Raw genomic sequence first — 16,190 nt, forward strand, 5'->3', positions numbered from 1 at the left:
CAAATGTGTGATATATTTGTATTGGTGATAAATCTCAGGGAGGAAAGTGCAGACTCGAGGTTTGATGGATCACTGAGCAAAAAGCACTGAGGTGTAAATGTATGTGTACGTTGTAGGAGCATCTATTATGAACACTTGGTTTAAAGAGTGAATATTGTGTGCGTTGTTCGACAGTTGCAGATTTGTTAAAATTATTCTTAACCTGCAATAACATGTTTGGCCACTTGGGGGGAGTGGAAACAAGCTGTATACACAACACTGACACGTTCTATCGCCATTGATTGGTTGAACTTGATAGCAAATAGTTGGCAATTTACATATCCTGCAGTAAATCCAATATCCACTGCGTCTTGTCTGGATTTAGTCTTCACTTCCTGAGGAAAACAAACTGGTTTCCAGCTTGACGCCCCGTGATGTTTACCTGGCAGTCATTTAATGCTGGGCAAAATCATCTGAAGCAACTAAAGCTGTGAAACCAAATGTAATAGAGTGAAAAGTTAAATATTTGTCTCTTTGAAACATTGCAGAAGTTTAAAGTCACATAAAATGGAAATATTTCATCTTTCTTCACTATTGGAAGAAATGCATTACAATAAGTACGTTTTCTTTAGTGTATAATCACCTGATAATAAGAATAGTTGTGTTTTCGTTTCCTCTTCACAGAGCCGGTCGCCATGATGTTGCTATCTGCTCGATGACGCCAAATCCCACACACTGGACCTTTAAGTATACGGCAGGCCACTCCAGTACCCAAATTATTTTAGTAGCTCAGTGTAAACCAAAACCGTAATCCCACAAACACGCAGTCAGACCTCATGTTTCATGAAGCTTTTATTTGTACAATAGCATAAGATACAAAGAGTTGGATCACATATCATACGGATGTGTCAATGTAGTAAATACACGTGTGGTGTACTACCTAGTCCAAAAGGTAGTCCTACTGACGAATGAGACATTGAAGCTTGAACTAGATGACAGATCCAGACAGCAGGAAAACCACCGATATGAAACGATTTCACCCATCTCAACTGAGACAACAACCTTTCTAGATCCCTGGACGACTTCCCTCCTACAGTATCTGCTAAGATGTATTCACTAAACAGCTTTTACTCCTACTTGATACGCTTTACTGGATTGAGAGTACGAGCACAATAGCTGACAGAGGTGAGAGTCGTTAGCGTAACGATCCACAGCGACAGTATGATATGTGCAGTCTGAAGCACAGTGACTGCTGCTAAAGAGCTGTTCTTGATCAATGCACACCAGTGAACTGATGAGGAAGGAGCTGCCTGCGGCTGTCCTCACCTCAGCCTCAAACAGCACAGCATGCTGGCAACGTCACGATGCCAACAGCCGCCTGGACCGGCAGTCATCCTGATCAGGATGCGTTTGTTCCTTTAAGCTCTCTAACAGTCAGTCAAATGTATGCTACTGCTGGAGGAAGCTATTCTCAATTACCCGAGAACAGAACTGACCTATATTAAAGGGGACACTTTTTCAGGTTTTTTTGTGGGCTGCCTAATAAAAAAAACAAAAAATGATTCAGCAAGCCACTCAGATTTGGCTCCCTGTCCTGTCACATGTGCCAAGGTGCAGCCTTGAGACTTTAATAAAAAAAGAATTCCAGCCATAAGAGCTGTGGTTATCTTTTCTCTAGCACAGATATTGTCTTTTGTAACAACTCGAGACACTGTCTGGTCTGTTCCTCCCCTGCCAGACAACCGCAAATTGATCCAATTTTCTGATTTGCGTTAACTCTAGCTCAATAAAGAGGTTCTGATTAATATGTTGCTGAGTCATAAAGTCGGCTAGAAAAACAACCCAATTTGTGTGTAACATGAATATAATTTGGAGGGAAACTGTGACTGTGATACATCTGTACAGACTAGCATGCTAGCTGTCAGAAAACATCAGTGTCCACTTTTTCTGAGCTGAGCAGGTGTGCTTTCAGACAGTGTCTTCAATTAGCCAATAAAAAGATGAATTGAATGACTTTAATGTGCCTCCCTTTCTATTAAAGAACATGTTAATTGCAGTAAACTCCAGTGGTTTGTGTCTGCCACTTTGTGCAGCCGTACAAGCAATCAATAAATGGGGTTTGTGGCTTTTCTGAAATGTGAGTCACAGCATAGTGTGAGAGACAAAACGGTGTAAAAATAGTCCTGGATGTGAAAGGAACCTGGATTCCACTGACAGCAGAGTAGAACAAAGGTGGTTTTAGTCTGGGGAGGTTTTTGCAAGAGTCTGGCCTGGAATTCCAAAAATAAGAAAAATAACACAACGCTTAAAAGAAAATCGGTCCAGCTTAAGTTGTGGCAGAAACATAACACTCCAGTCAGCTTTTATTTGACTCGTTTCCGTCAGTGTTGCGAGAGAACAAAGCCCCCTGCATTCAGATTGCACCTGAGAAAACATGCTGCTCCCTGGACATCCGACCGTCACAATCAAGGACCACGTTTCCCAAAAAATGCTCTCAACCGATGCAGCTCTTTATTTCTTGATTGCTGTTCTTGAAAACCACCAGCCACCTGAAAACTGGCGCTGCTTCCAATTCTTTTCAGGATCAACTCCAGAGGACACAGAGAAATCAGTTTATTGGGTCAGCGACAGGAGAACAGACCTACTTCAGGTTATATACAGGGAACACTGTCAGGCGAGATCTGTGTCGTGTACTGTAAAACCTCCACTCGTATTTAGGCCAGCAGAGAGGGATCACCCTGCTCACCTGATCACAATGTTCTCGTGTAAGAAATCAAGGATGCTGATAACGGTTGCTGTGCTTGAACACGGCCCGACTCCGTTAAGACTGTTCTACCCACTGCAGGCTGCAAGAATGTGACAGGAATGCTGCCAGAGAGCCGAGTTATCTCCAAAACATTTTACACATTCCTTTTGAAGTTGGAAGGAGCATCTTGGGAAACAAACATCAATAACACAGGACCACAGTGGTGGACAACTCCAAGATAACAGGGAAGCAGTGGTACACTGATATGTCTAAGCCTTCAGACGCTTTGTCGTCCTCGCCATCTGTTCTACAGTCCCTGTGTCGTTGAAAACAAACACCAGCAATAGGACGTGTACCTGCAATTTTGAGGGATTGAATCCAGCGGATGACCCTCTCTGTCTGCCATTTTTCACTAAATGTTATCTAGAAAAGCAGAAATGCCTCAAAAGTATATACACTCGATGCTCAAAAAAGTAGCAAATGTCCTAATATGAATTCACAGCGAGTCACACTGCATCGCCGGTTTACATCCTCTCCTTTCGCCTCCAGCGATCGGTAGAAAACAATGTGACAAAGCAGTGAGAAGTGAAGAGCGGGAGGCGTCTGTTCCCGAGCAGAAGGCAGAGTGTGTGTGTGTGTGTGAAGCTCAGAAGGCACAGCTCTCAGCCAAAAGACATGCGAGTGTGTGTGACTAAAAAAAATGCAAAGGTAACAGGCGCGTGTGTGTGTGTGTGTGTGTATTGCCGATGGAGCAGCTTGTAGGCGAGATACCTCCAGCAGCAGGACAAGGCACGAAAGCATGAATGTGTGTATGTGTGTGTGTGACAGAGAGAGAGATAAAACGATATGTCCAGTTTCAGCCAAACGGACTCCTAAATTGAGCCCGACATTAAAACCTCCGATAAGATCTGTTATGTGCAAAGTAGGATAAAAACATTGAAAGCAGATTAAGTACAATGGTAACACAAGAGAGTTACATGTGGTTATTAAGATGATACAATAATACAACAATAGAACTGATATCAGCATAGTAGCAAACAGTTCTTCACGTCGCCTGCTGGGGGCGGTACAGCACTCTGACCCTCCAACATTGTGTGTGTGTGTGTGTCTGTCAACCTCAAACCTTTCTCAGTGTGAGCAGTGTAAAAAGAGAAAAAGTGAAGTACACAATAAGAATGAGCGCTACAGGATTAAATCCCTTAACAACACACTCAGAGGGACGTGCGTTCAACAATGTGCTTTGTTGATCTCACACACACACACCGGTGTTATTTCGGATAAAAGAAGCATCTGCTGCAGCATACACGGTTCCTACACAGCTTCCATTTACATATGTAGCTGTCAATGTAAATGTAGCTCACGGTATAGCACATCATGAGTCACTAAAACAATACACCAACTCCTTCTGTGGGAAAGAAATATTGGTGAAGTTCTGGTAAACTTTAAGTTGTAACTAGTGTAGTTTTCTCATAGTTCTAAAGGAGCATTAAAGACCCTGAAAACATGTTTTCTGAATGTCATTGGATAATTATTTATTTTTGTCTGTGCTCTTCTGCAGTGGGCGGGGCTGAGATGGAAACACGTTATGTCACGTATTTCTCTGTCCTAGTCCATTGTTTGCAGTATTTGAATTAAAATTTAAAAGCCTGAGCTCTCAGCACAACGTGAAGCAATTATTGAGTTATTAATACCGATCAACGATCGTTTAAACCCATGCACGCATGTATTAGTAAAGGGGCAGTAGAAATATTACTTGTTGCACCCTGAAAGACTTATTCAATCACCTGCTTCTCCATATTGTCCAGACCTGTGTAGGAACCACAAGTACTTCATCAGCCACCATCTGATTGATAAACACAACTCCGTCACAGCATCTTTGGATGGATTTACGGCCTCAAGTCAAACCAAATACTTTCCTTCCTCTCTGTGGCACACATTCTGTCTTCCACCGACGCTTCTGTTTTTCATATATTTTTTAGCAGCACTTTAATGACTATTTTGGGCCTCCTTGTTAAAGACATAAATAACCAACAATGGAGGCTATAAAGGGTGTAAATGGCGTTATTTGAAGATACCAAATCATGATAAAAAAACATAAACGAGGGTGGAAAAGAAAATCTAGTCTGAGCCAATAATATAAATCCAGCCAATGGATAAACTCAAGGCTAAACAGCACATACAACTAAGAAATGAAATCTGCAGTCTGGTGGGTATAATATGCCATCAACATGAAAATCAGAACAGGAAGTGCAGTTTATGCGGTACGAAGGTGAAGTCTAAGGCGTCTGGTGGCTCCACCCTCCTCCAGATATAGCTGAAGTTTGAATTGGCTGAGCGGGGGACCAGGGCTAGTGGGGTTTTCTTTCACCCCATCATATGGGGCCTTAATCTGGGGCGAAATGCTCCAGACAGTCTCTAATCCCACAGGGATGCAGGAGTCAGGTCTGTGAAAAGGAAAAGAATCAGTGCGAGGTCTGTTTTCATTTCAGTCCTTTCAAAACCAAAGTGGTGAACCCAGTACAGTTTGTGTAGAAGCGCGAGTTTGCTGCATATAAACAGTGGACCAACGTCTTATCTATTTACCCAGCAGCAAATGATGCGTTTCTCATGCTGCCTTTGTCAAACTGGTGCTTCGTGCCCCGGCTCTCTGTCTACAGTCCTCGTCTCCCAAATTAGAACCTGACAGACCACATGGGGATGAAACGCCCGGTCCAGATCCAGCGTGCCTCCATCCAAACATGAAATCACAGGAGACGGACTTTCGGCCTCATTAGGCATCACGGAGTCAAACCAACGCTCCTCCCTGTGTCTGGATGTGAATAGAGACTGTAGCATGGGCATGCGGTTTGCCGTGGTGTGTAAAACCAGGTTAGCTGGCTCTCCAGACGCCGAGGCTCATGCTAGTGCTGCAGTCATCTGTCAGAGTCCGAATGGCCACAAGGCAAAAGCCTTGATCCCATTTCTGTGCGTCTGCTGCAAGGTGTCGAGGACAGTCGCACGATATAAACTCACATCAATCGCCTACAGTCTTACAACCAAGCGTTTTTTACAACCCATCACCGTCAGACAAAGTCCTTGTGACAGTGAAAAGTGGAAAGTGAGGCTTGGCCGCATATGGGACTTGAGAAGATCAATTCTTTCTCAAGGAAGTCACGGCCCAGGAGATGTAAGAGATGGAAAATTAGTCCTCGAGTCTCAAAATGTTCAACAGCACTCTGGCTTCTGACAGCTCCAGTTTGTGTCCGTAGTGTCAATCTTGTCTGGAGGCCTACAGTACAGTACAGTACAGTACAGTATCTCGTGCTTAGAAGGTGAAGAACTGTGAGTTTAAACACTATTTGTTTCTGTCTGACATCACACTGCTGTAGAACAGTCGTCTACTAGATGCCGACGGTGCAGTTTCAGTACGTTGCATACTGAATTTTTGTTAGAAGCGGGATATATATATCTGTCTCTCTCTCGGCGCTGTACACAGCCAATGTCTGTATTTGTGGTGATGGGTTGTTTTCCTGCTGACAGGCTTTCACTCGTTTTTCACTCCTGAGTTGAAGCTGCCCCTGGAAAAAGATATGTGGTCCCTCTCTGGACATTAGTGGTATAACCTTGAAAACTAAGAGCCAATTACTCTCTAGTGAGCAGAACTACGTTTGGATCTACATGTTCCCTGCTCCTGGTTCCTCCATGTTCTCCAATCAGAGCCTCTTCTGGTGGGGTCTATAAGGGAAAGTGAATGGAATAGCATTGTTTGGTACCATTTCGTGAACCGTTTCGTCTCGCCTTCTGTAAGCATTCGGTTTACTTCAACCTGGGAACCCAAACTGGTGCAGGTAAGGGAATGCGAGGATATCTAACACGTTCTAAGCAGCCTCTATAGTGTCTGTTCCCGTACCAGAGTTGGAACGTTAGATATACAGGGTGATCTGCTGGTTATTTTCCTGGGAATACAGTGATTTTGCCAGCCTTGGCCAGCCGTTGGATGATCTGGGCTTCGTAGTCTGCGTCATGGACGCCGGTCTTCCTGAACTCTCCGGAGTAGCGGTTCTGTTCCCAGTAGTGGTGCCAATTTCCCCTGCTGTCTGCCCCGAAGCCAAACACATTCACCTAGAGGAGAGTCGAAAAGTGAGGGTTGGAAAACAAAGTGTGCGATTACAAATATGTCGAGTTGTACCAAGACCAGTATCCGAAATTCCTCCGATACAGCCTAAAATGCTGGATCGGGAATTGGCGAGTATGCGAGTCTATTCATCGATCCAATATCACAATAATCATATAATGTATCTGTTAATTTAGGCAACACAGGAACAACAACATGATTTACTCACTACCGGATCCCTAGACACTCGTTAACTACTTCCATCAGCGATTTCGTACACAGTGTTTTTTTCCCCAAGCTGATGATGGAAGTAGCTAACGGGTGTGCCGTCTCACGTCTTTCTCATCTCTGTTAGGAGTTGCATATGTGGAGTACCGAGCAGGCAGGTGATAGTGGAGAGTGTAACGTTAGCCAGAGCTAGCAAAATGTCAGCAATTTGGCAATATTTTACACTCATCCCACCCATAAAAGCTCTGTTTTTAACCCACTGGTACTCGGTATCGGGACGATTCGCAAAATTCAGGTACGGCATCTGTATTTAGAAGGAAAAATAGTCTGAGAACATCTCTACAAATGTGTGTCTGTTCAGGATAAATATGATGTAATAGATGGATGTGTCGTTCAGCATGATGCCAGAATGTAAAGCATCTGTGTTGTGTTAAAACAGAGAAAGAAAGAGAGAGAAACTGACCTCATCACAGACATGCAGGGCAAAGAACAGTACAAGCATGCCAGTGGAGGGGTAGCGCCCATGATGTCTGGTCCAGCGGTCGTGGATGTATTTAAAGAATGCTGGGTTGAAGATCTGGACCTGGGTGGTGGACAGAGACGCAGAGGATGGGACATAGTGTAATATACCGTCTACCGGCTGTGAATTTAACCAAGAATCAAACCCAAACTTTATCAGCAGAAAGATATTCAGAAAGATCCACAAATGTGTTTTTCCAAGTATTCCCAGTATAGGTAAATCCAATTTACTCTGAATTCAGATCTTAAGCTTTCACTCAGATTATTTATACAGTAAGAACAAAAACCCACAGCCGCTGCACAGAGGTCCAACCGCACAAGAAAATATTTTATTATACTCTCTGAGATTGTGATTGAGTTTTTTTTTATTTCACAGATTAAAGAGCAAGCAGAAGATTATTTAAAACAAAGGGAAGGTCTGTAATCTAACTGTAAGCCCTCATCAACAATGGGGAGGGGATGATATAATTGCAGCAAAGCGGGGTCACTCTGTGTGTGTGTGTGTCTGTGTGTGTGTGCATGTGTGTGTGGCTGCAAATGTCTATGTGTTGGTGTATTACTGTGACTGTGTGAGAATGGCCAAAAGTAATTGCAATGGGCGTTGAAAATACACACCTTGTCTTTATCTACACGGAGGAACTGCTTCACAGGAGCGTAGGTGCTGAGGAAGAGACAGAGAGAAATTGATTAAACACATTCAATCCACACTTTATGTGATTGCTATGAATTCTGGATGAATGACGACTGACAGATTGTTTCAGCCCAGCAACTCTCTTCTCACAACTCTGTGTGTGTGTGTGTGTGTGTGCGTGTGTGTAGGTATGTAAAATGAAGTGTCTTTACTCCACCAAACTATACTTGTGTGTTTGTGTGCCTTAAGATCAAATGGTGGATGCACTCTCTCATGTGTGTTAATCCGTGTTTATGCATATCTGTATGTGTGTGTGTGTGTGTGTGTGTGTGTGTGTCTGTTCTTACAATCGAATCTGGCCGGTGGACAGAGCGCTGGTGATCCAGACGAGATCCAGCGTCTTAAAGGGAACCAGGACGAAGCTGACGTTGGCTGCCAGATTCTTGGCGCTCTCCGGGTACATGAAGTGGTGAGTGGTGTGGCTGCCGGCGTCTTCTTCGTAGCCCACTGTGGGGGCCAGGTTTATTCTGGGAGTGAGGGAGGGACAGCATAAGAGATGTAAGTCTTTGTGCGAGCTTCAACTGTAGTCAAATAGGTGCCTGTTTCACTTGATAGGCAGTTTCTGATTGTTTTTGGAACCAACTTTTAAAAGAGTAGCTCAACATTTTAGAAATTAGAAGATCCCCTGTTTCATTTGAATGTGTTACACCTGAATTTGGCCACATGGGGGCAGCTGTAAAAACTAAAATGACATCATCGGTGTCTTAAATTGACTTGGCCAAAGTGTTAACGCATAACGGTTTATGTACAGGTCTAGCAGACACGGACCAACATTTGCATGAATTTGAATTCGTCGGCCACCCGACAGATAAAAGTGCATATTCACTCTCCTTCTTGCTCTGTTTTGGTCTCCTCCAACTGCTGAGGGAAATGTCTGGCTCTCAAAAAACGATCCAATATGTTCACCAGCTAGCTGCTAACGTAACTTGCTAACTGTTTTGGGGCTAAGCAGGTAATGGAGAGGTAATGGGTTTTTAGAGCTTTTTCACTGATGTGAAGGTCTCTTTGTTCGGTTCCTGTTGTTTCTGTGCTTTCCATCTCCAGGGCTGCAGACCTGATTGAGTGTAATCAGCGGCATTGGACACACTGGTCTCTCCCTATATATATACAGATATCTGTGATGTGGCTTCTGTTTGTTTTTTCCAGCACATTGTCACACATCCTCTTCCTACACTGACTCTACAGATTCCTGCCATCATTCATTTGACTGATTTTGACTTACGTTTTACTTAGTGAATCACTGTATTTGTTAAGTATACCAGTGTGTCTCCTGTTTTAATCACAGTTTAAGAGCCTGGGCTGCAAAACAGTGCTCATGAGAGCAGTGAGAGTGAACCAAAACAGTAAAGTAACCAAAACAATGAGCTGAAAGATGCTAAAACACTACAAAACTGCAGAGTAGGGTGAACATTCACTGTGGGTTTTGTCACTACCAGCAAAGCAGTCCACAGTAGTCAAAGTCATTTGAGTCAATATGAAAATATTTGTTAACTCATAAGTTTCAGGACAAGGACTTTTCAGCAACATATTTGATTAAATAATGTAATAAGCATATTTGGCATTGCAACCTCCAGTCAGACAGTAACTGGACCACTCAGCTCCGTCTGTGTAGTTCAGACTTTTGCTGTATTTACAGTAGATGTGACTCACTGTCTGGAGGAGTGAGCTGTAAACAGGGAGGTGCACATTAAAAAAACACTGAGTGGGCCTTCCCATATGTCAGTGAACAAAACAGATGGGTTTTTAGATAGCGGGAGTAAAAAGGCAGACAGAGAGGAGGTGGGCGGTGGTGGTGGTGGCGAGTGGTAAGTGAGCCGGTTGTGGCAAAGATGATTACTGAAACAAATGAGAATCCAACCACAGCAATGAGCTACTGTAACAGGAGACAGAATTTGGAGGCTGCCCACACAGGTCTGCTGAGAGTGCAACGCTAATGGATGCTAATGCTAATGTGCACAGAAACAAAAAATACTAGTCATCCCTGCTGAAGCTTTCCTGCCACAAGCACACGCCCGCTGCAGGAAACAACATATAGCTGTGTGTTCATGCCAACTGACAACAATCAGGCACTGTCATCCATCACTGCAGCACGAATAAAAAGCCATGGGGGGGGGGGGGGGGTAGATTCAGACAAATGGATTTATGTGCCTCTCTGCGTGGGTGTGTACGTGAGAGGCACGATCTGTACGTCTCAGCTTCTTAGGACATAAAGTCCTCTGTGGTGACCTCACACGAGTCAGGTGACCTCTCTGTCAACCGGTTCGGAGAGATGAATAGAGGACGGCTTATACTGAAGATTACATTTAGTATCAGACACACATCTGCTTTCTGCTTCTTTGGAAATATTTGCGCACACACACACACACACACACACACACACACACACACAATTATTTGATGTAACTTTAATGGCACATACTGTGTAGTGTGATGTCACAGTGTGCTCTCCGCACATGAAATGTCTCTTCCCTCCTCGTCTCCCTCCTCCTCCTTTCTTCATCTCTCAGCCCTCATCTCCTCCTCTATCTCCATATCTCATAGCCTTGCTCTGCCTAATGCGCCCTGGCATCTGGTCTCTGTCCCTCCCGTCCATCCATTGCATCCACCATCACCCTCACCTCATGATGTAGTTGTGTCCGTCAATGGTCGCTCCATATTCGGCCCCGCGGAGGTTTCCGGAGTTCCCCACCACGGCGCAGCGCAGGCAGCGTCCTGGATCCCACGAGCCGTACGGCGACCTTCCAGGAATCACCTGCGAGAGGAGAGCCGTGATTGAATCAATCCGACTGGATTCAAGATACACGGGAAATGAAATAGGACAGCGGCGCTAGAACAGCAAGAGACATATAAACGACCCAACCGGCAGCTAAGACCTGATTGTAAAAAAGTACATCATGCTCTCACTACTGGTGTAAATTCCTAATGAGACCCTCCATGAAAAATACATGGGGCCCTTCTGCCCTTAAGGAGCGAGACTGAGTTATAGAAACATATAGCCTTATGTGAAAGAACTGCACTGCTTTGAGTCGGAATGAAAACAAAAAAAGATTTTTTTTTAATCCAGATAAATTTAAAAAAAGAATGAGCCACTGATAAACCCTACTGTCTAATAAAGACGATCGTTACCCTCAGCCTTTGCCCAAGAGAGTGAAGTAATGACTTGGCTGATCTGAAAGTGCTGGGATAATGGAAAGGTGAATTAATAATGTAATAGTACCTGGAACAACCTCAGCAGCACCTGCTGGATGCTGTGGGGTTTAAACTGGGGCTGTAACATCTAGAGAGAAAGCAGACAAAGAGAAAGTGCGGTTAGCATGTGTAGTTGCTCCTCTGCACACAAATTGGATGTGACAACAGATTTTATATGGAGTTATTTGTCCGTGTGCCCGTGCACGTGTGTATGCATGCAGTTGCCTGCAATCATGTGCGAATAAGCATGTGCCTGTGTGTGTGTGTGTGTGTTCACGTAACAGACATGTGTCAGACTGACAGGATGCAGTCAGACTGGGTGAGCTGTGGTCAGAGGAGCAGACGCGCTGCTCTCCACATGTCAAAAACAAGTTGAATTAAAAAATAAATAAAAATTGTGTCTTTCCAGGAAAGTTTACTTTTACACTGTCCGTCACCAACAGTGAGTTGTCCAAAGTACCCAGAGTTCTGCTCAGCGGGATAAACAAAAGTGACAGCAGAGATGACAACACGTCTCTCCTGTCGGGCTGAAGCACCAGAATAAATAGAAGGTGGACAAAAAAAATAAATTAAAGTCATGTGTTGAATTTAAAGGGAGGAGGAAAAAAACAAAAAAAAAACAGTGAAATGAGAGGGTTGAAAGAAAGACGAAGAGGGGAGGAAGAGGATGCTGTAGGTGATTTAGCCCTTTACGTACCTTAGTGGATAAGTGACACCATGAATGAATCTAACCCTCCTGCATTTGGGCCCAGCCCCGTTTGGAACGAGTGACATCCATTGCACATAATTAGCTTAGCTTTGTATTGTATTGCGAACTTGAGAAAAATAAAACCGTCACATTTAGATTAAAAGGTTTTTCTACGTAACGATTTTTATCAGATGACGGATTTTAAAAAAAGAAAACGAAATACGAAAAATACGGATTGGGCTGGCACCACCTACTGTGGATTAAGACCCGGATTTACTTCCAAAGACAAAGAGATGTCCGATAAAAAAAAAAAAAAAAACGTGATCCAATTTTGGTATCTGCCAAAACACACAGGCAATGGTGCATTCATGCATGTAAAGAGAAAGCCAGCACCTGCAAACACATTAAAAAAGAAAATCATCCCCCAAAACAAATAAATGCACACAGACACACACACACAAAAGTTCCATCAGGATATTGGCTGCTCCTCTCCTCTCCTCTCCTTAAGCATTGTTTCCTTTCTCTCTTTCTCCTTTTTCTCCCACACAGCAATCTTCATTTTCACACTCCTTTGTCGCCACTTCCTTTTCACCCACCATCGGCCTTAATTCGCTTTTCCCGACACAGATCTCCTTCGCTTACATTTTCCTTCACGCATCCTCTCTCCAGCAGTCTCCTTGGCCTGATGTCTAATTCCTTCTCTTTAATTTCCCTGCCTCCCTTTTGTTTGTTTGTTCCTCCTCCTCGAGCCTTTCTTCATCTCTTCGTCTCTCTGGGACACCTATGCACCACGCAGCTCATCAGTGCTGATCAGAGGCCCCGAAATCTGTATTTTTCTCCACTTTTACTCTCTGTGACTTTGCTGCTCATGCCGTTACCCCTCTGCATTCTTCTCCTTCTTCTCACTATACCTCTCTTGTTTTTCCAACCTCCTTGATCCCTCCATCTTTTGCCTTCTTCTGCCTCTGTCTCTCCGCATGAAGCCAGAGCCAGCTTGGCACGCTGCACCGCTGTTGTTCAGGGGCTTCTAATTTTTTGGCACACGTTTATTTCTTTTGGCAGCCAAGCCAAATGGCGTCTTGCTTCCTTCGTCTCAGCTGTCCTCGGACTCCTAAAGTATGAGCTTCCTGGCACCTACTTTCAAGTGAATACCACTTTTCTTCAAAAACGCTCAATGAAAATCAGAGCGAGTTTTCCAAGTGAATCAAAGTGACGGTTAACTTAATCAACGAAGAGTGTTTATACTCTTAAAATGTGAAAATGCTTCACCGAACTAGAACGTCACTTAGGTCTTGCCCGACAAATCATTATTCAAAACATTTTTTGTTAGTTTTTGCTTAATGCTCGATTCTTCCCTCTCCTGAGGCCGGAGGAGTAGTAACACATTATGTTTGTTTTAAAGAGCATATACACTCCAATCATGCACACACACAACAGTTTGTTTTCCTTCCTTCCTAAAGTTTGTTGATTGGAAAAAGTCAAGGGGGTAATTGACTGGGGAGCGCTTACACGGTCTGCCTCTCAAACTCTTTGCCAGGAAATGTCATCTTATCGTGTCTTCTGATTCCCAACAGAAAGAGCTTAAACTCCTCTTCCCCCTTTACACCATGGTGTCCTAAAGTATAAGACTATAAGCCCAATAAAGGCCTGGTTCTCTTTGCCACTGTTGAAAATAAAGTGGACAGGTATACCATCACTAAAGGTGGTAATAATTCCCATAATTGCTGCACTCTTTCAGCAATGTTGTCCATTTTTCCAAGACCTGTGGTGGAAAATTCCAAGTTGAAAACGTAAAATATCTCAAATTTTTTCAAAACCACTACTAACAGCTCAAAAAGCTTTGGAGTGACACGATGCATTCATGGCCAGCATATTTTGGGGAGAAGAAAAGAAAGGCAACATGAAAGTACCAGATGGCTCTGTGCAATTGGATGTGATGTTCTTTCCGATACAGAGTGATAGAAAGGGATCCCTCACGAGAAAGCACAAGGTCAAAAACAGAGAAACTAATATGTCTGCCGAGGCCTGTGAGTTCCTCTTGCTTGATATGGCCCTGTACCATTCTTCTGTTCGTTCTCTAGTTCCTTTCATTGTTTTATTCTACATGTTGTTTATTCTTATTTTCCTTTTCCCCTTCCTCTCTGTATCTCTATTTCATTTTCCTACCGTCCATGTTTCCCCTGTACTTTACTTTGCTCTGTACGTGATCTCCCCTATTCCTTTCCAATCAGAACCAATCTTCTCATTTATGTCTCCTTCTTTGTCTCCCCCGGTTCGTCGCATCCCTGTTGCAGTGTGACCTAATGACTTGGCAGCTGTTCGCATGTGTTTGCAGTTCTCTGCCATGTCAGAGCTGGACTGAGGGTACAGCTGTGAAACGGGAATAGAGACCGGACATTAACACTCGAGTGGACATACGCAGGCACGAAGACGAACACACACACACACACACACACTGAGAAGGGGTGTTAAAGCGAGTTTGTGCTTCCCGTCTCTCTGAAGACGTTGTTCATTTCAGTTTTTCAGACACTACTCAGTCGTGGTTTACGCCCGGTGGCCAACCATGTCGTGAGACAGTAACATACAACTGGCATGAGGAGCATGTAGTACTTGTAAGAGGGGATTGGTTGGCTCAGTCACGAGGGAGGATGAAGAGGATGGAGAGAAATCTGCGATTATGATGTATTACTCCCACTATGTTGGTGTTCTAATATATATATATATATATATATCTTCCATGCAACTGACTTCCCCCCCTTTGCCATACAAATGGAAAGTGTTTGATGGTGCCTTATGCAAAAAAATGGAATGAAGTAATCGGCATAATACTTCTAAAATAAGTGGAAGCTGCAGCCCTACTTGTCACCACGCATAATTGTGTTACAACTCGATCGTGTAAAGTGAATCGATATTGTTACTTACCACCCACCAGTAGTAGACATCAGAGGGCAGCTGGATGTTGTCTCTGGTCCAAACGGGCGAGATATCCGGGTCGTAGTTCTCATCGAACCAATCGGAAACGCCGGGGTCTCCGACGCAGCGCGGACAAGCACATGTCTTCGGCTGCGAGGTCTCGGCCGGCGACAGCCTGTGCGCGCCCACGTAGCTGGGCACTAGCTTCACCCGCCTCGACTCCTCCCACCCGGGCGGCTCCAGGTAGTTGAAGCCGACGCCCCCGCGGAGCGAGACGGAGAAGAAGAGGGAGGTGAGGAAGACGAGAACCAGCGAGCCAAGGAGGACCCAGACCCTGCGGGAACATCTCGCCTTGCCTCCTTTCTCCGCCCCGCCTCCTACCACAGAGCTACCTCCGCCTCCAGCCGCCTGGACCGTCCCTCCGCTCAGCCAAGGCCTGAGCTCGGCGAGTCTGGGGGCTCCCCTGGAAGGACCCCCACCCCAGGACCCCCAGGAGCCCCAGCCCCAGCGCCTTTCCCGGTGCAGGGTGGAGGACGGGATGCGGCCCCCCCACGGCCATGCTCCAACCCCTGGGCCTGCCACTGTCCACAGCCCACCACCACCACCCCCTGCGCTGCCGCCTCCACGCAACGACCCCCAAGGCCTGGTCAGCGTGATCGGGGCGACCCCCTGACTAACACTTTGGACCACAAGGTCACTCACTATACCAGACTAGTAAAATCACACACACGCACTCTGGCGGAGGACGATGAGTCGGAGTCAATTTGTCTCACAGTCAAGCTGTGCGCTCAGCGACGCTCCTACGCTTTCCGTCTCCCGCTGGAGATTCTCTGCCTCTCTCGTTTCACAGGTTTGAGCTTGTCTCACCACACGCACACACTCCCTCCCTCTCTACTTTATAACTTTCCCCTCCCTGGCTTCCACTGCCTTGATGTGCGCCTCTCTCTTTCCCCTCCTGCTTTCCTTTTTGGGGATTAACTGCGGTGTCCATCTTCAGTGAAACCCAGTGCACGGCGCGGACGGATGCAGCAGGTCCTTCTCGCTGCCATCTGTGTGAATACTGAGCTCGGGCTCCAGCGCTCTGCCTTCTCTCCTCTTCTCTCTCTCTCTCTCTCTCTCTCTCTCTCTCTCTCTCTCTCTCTCT

The 16,190-nt window shown here is 45.0% G+C and overlaps 1 protein-coding gene across 1 annotated transcript; it reads right to left on the minus strand.

Annotated features, from left to right (window-relative positions):
• Positions 1-818: 818 nt before the first annotated feature.
• Positions 819-16,037, minus strand: st3gal2 (ST3 beta-galactoside alpha-2,3-sialyltransferase 2). Its single transcript, XM_031874366.1, has 8 exons — positions 16,026-16,037; positions 15,056-15,757; positions 11,474-11,533; positions 10,875-11,008; positions 8,544-8,723; positions 8,181-8,226; positions 7,510-7,629; positions 819-6,826 (listed from the first exon to the last, which is right to left on the minus strand). The coding sequence occupies exons 1-8, from the start codon at positions 16,035-16,037 to the stop codon at positions 6,653-6,655; spliced, it is 1,428 nt and encodes a 475-aa protein (XP_031730226.1). The 3' UTR covers positions 819-6,652.
• Between the last annotated feature and the right edge of the window lie 153 nt (positions 16,038-16,190).

Source organism: Anarrhichthys ocellatus, unplaced genomic scaffold, assembly GCF_004355925.1.
Source record: "Anarrhichthys ocellatus isolate YVR2014 unplaced genomic scaffold, GSC_Weel_1.0 scaffold80, whole genome shotgun sequence".
Taxonomy (NCBI): Eukaryota; Metazoa; Chordata; class Actinopteri; order Perciformes; family Anarhichadidae; genus Anarrhichthys; species Anarrhichthys ocellatus.

Excerpts from the sequence above, each read along its gene's own strand:
- st3gal2 (XM_031874366.1), bottom strand. Across the intron at positions 8,724-10,874 it reads GGACACAACTACATCATGAG|AATAAACCTGGCCCCCACAG; the intron begins GTGAGGGTGATG and ends CCTCACTCCCAG. Across the intron at positions 8,227-8,543 it reads TCCACCGGCCAGATTCGATT|CACCTACGCTCCTGTGAAGC; the intron begins GTAAGAACAGAC and ends TCTCTTCCTCAG.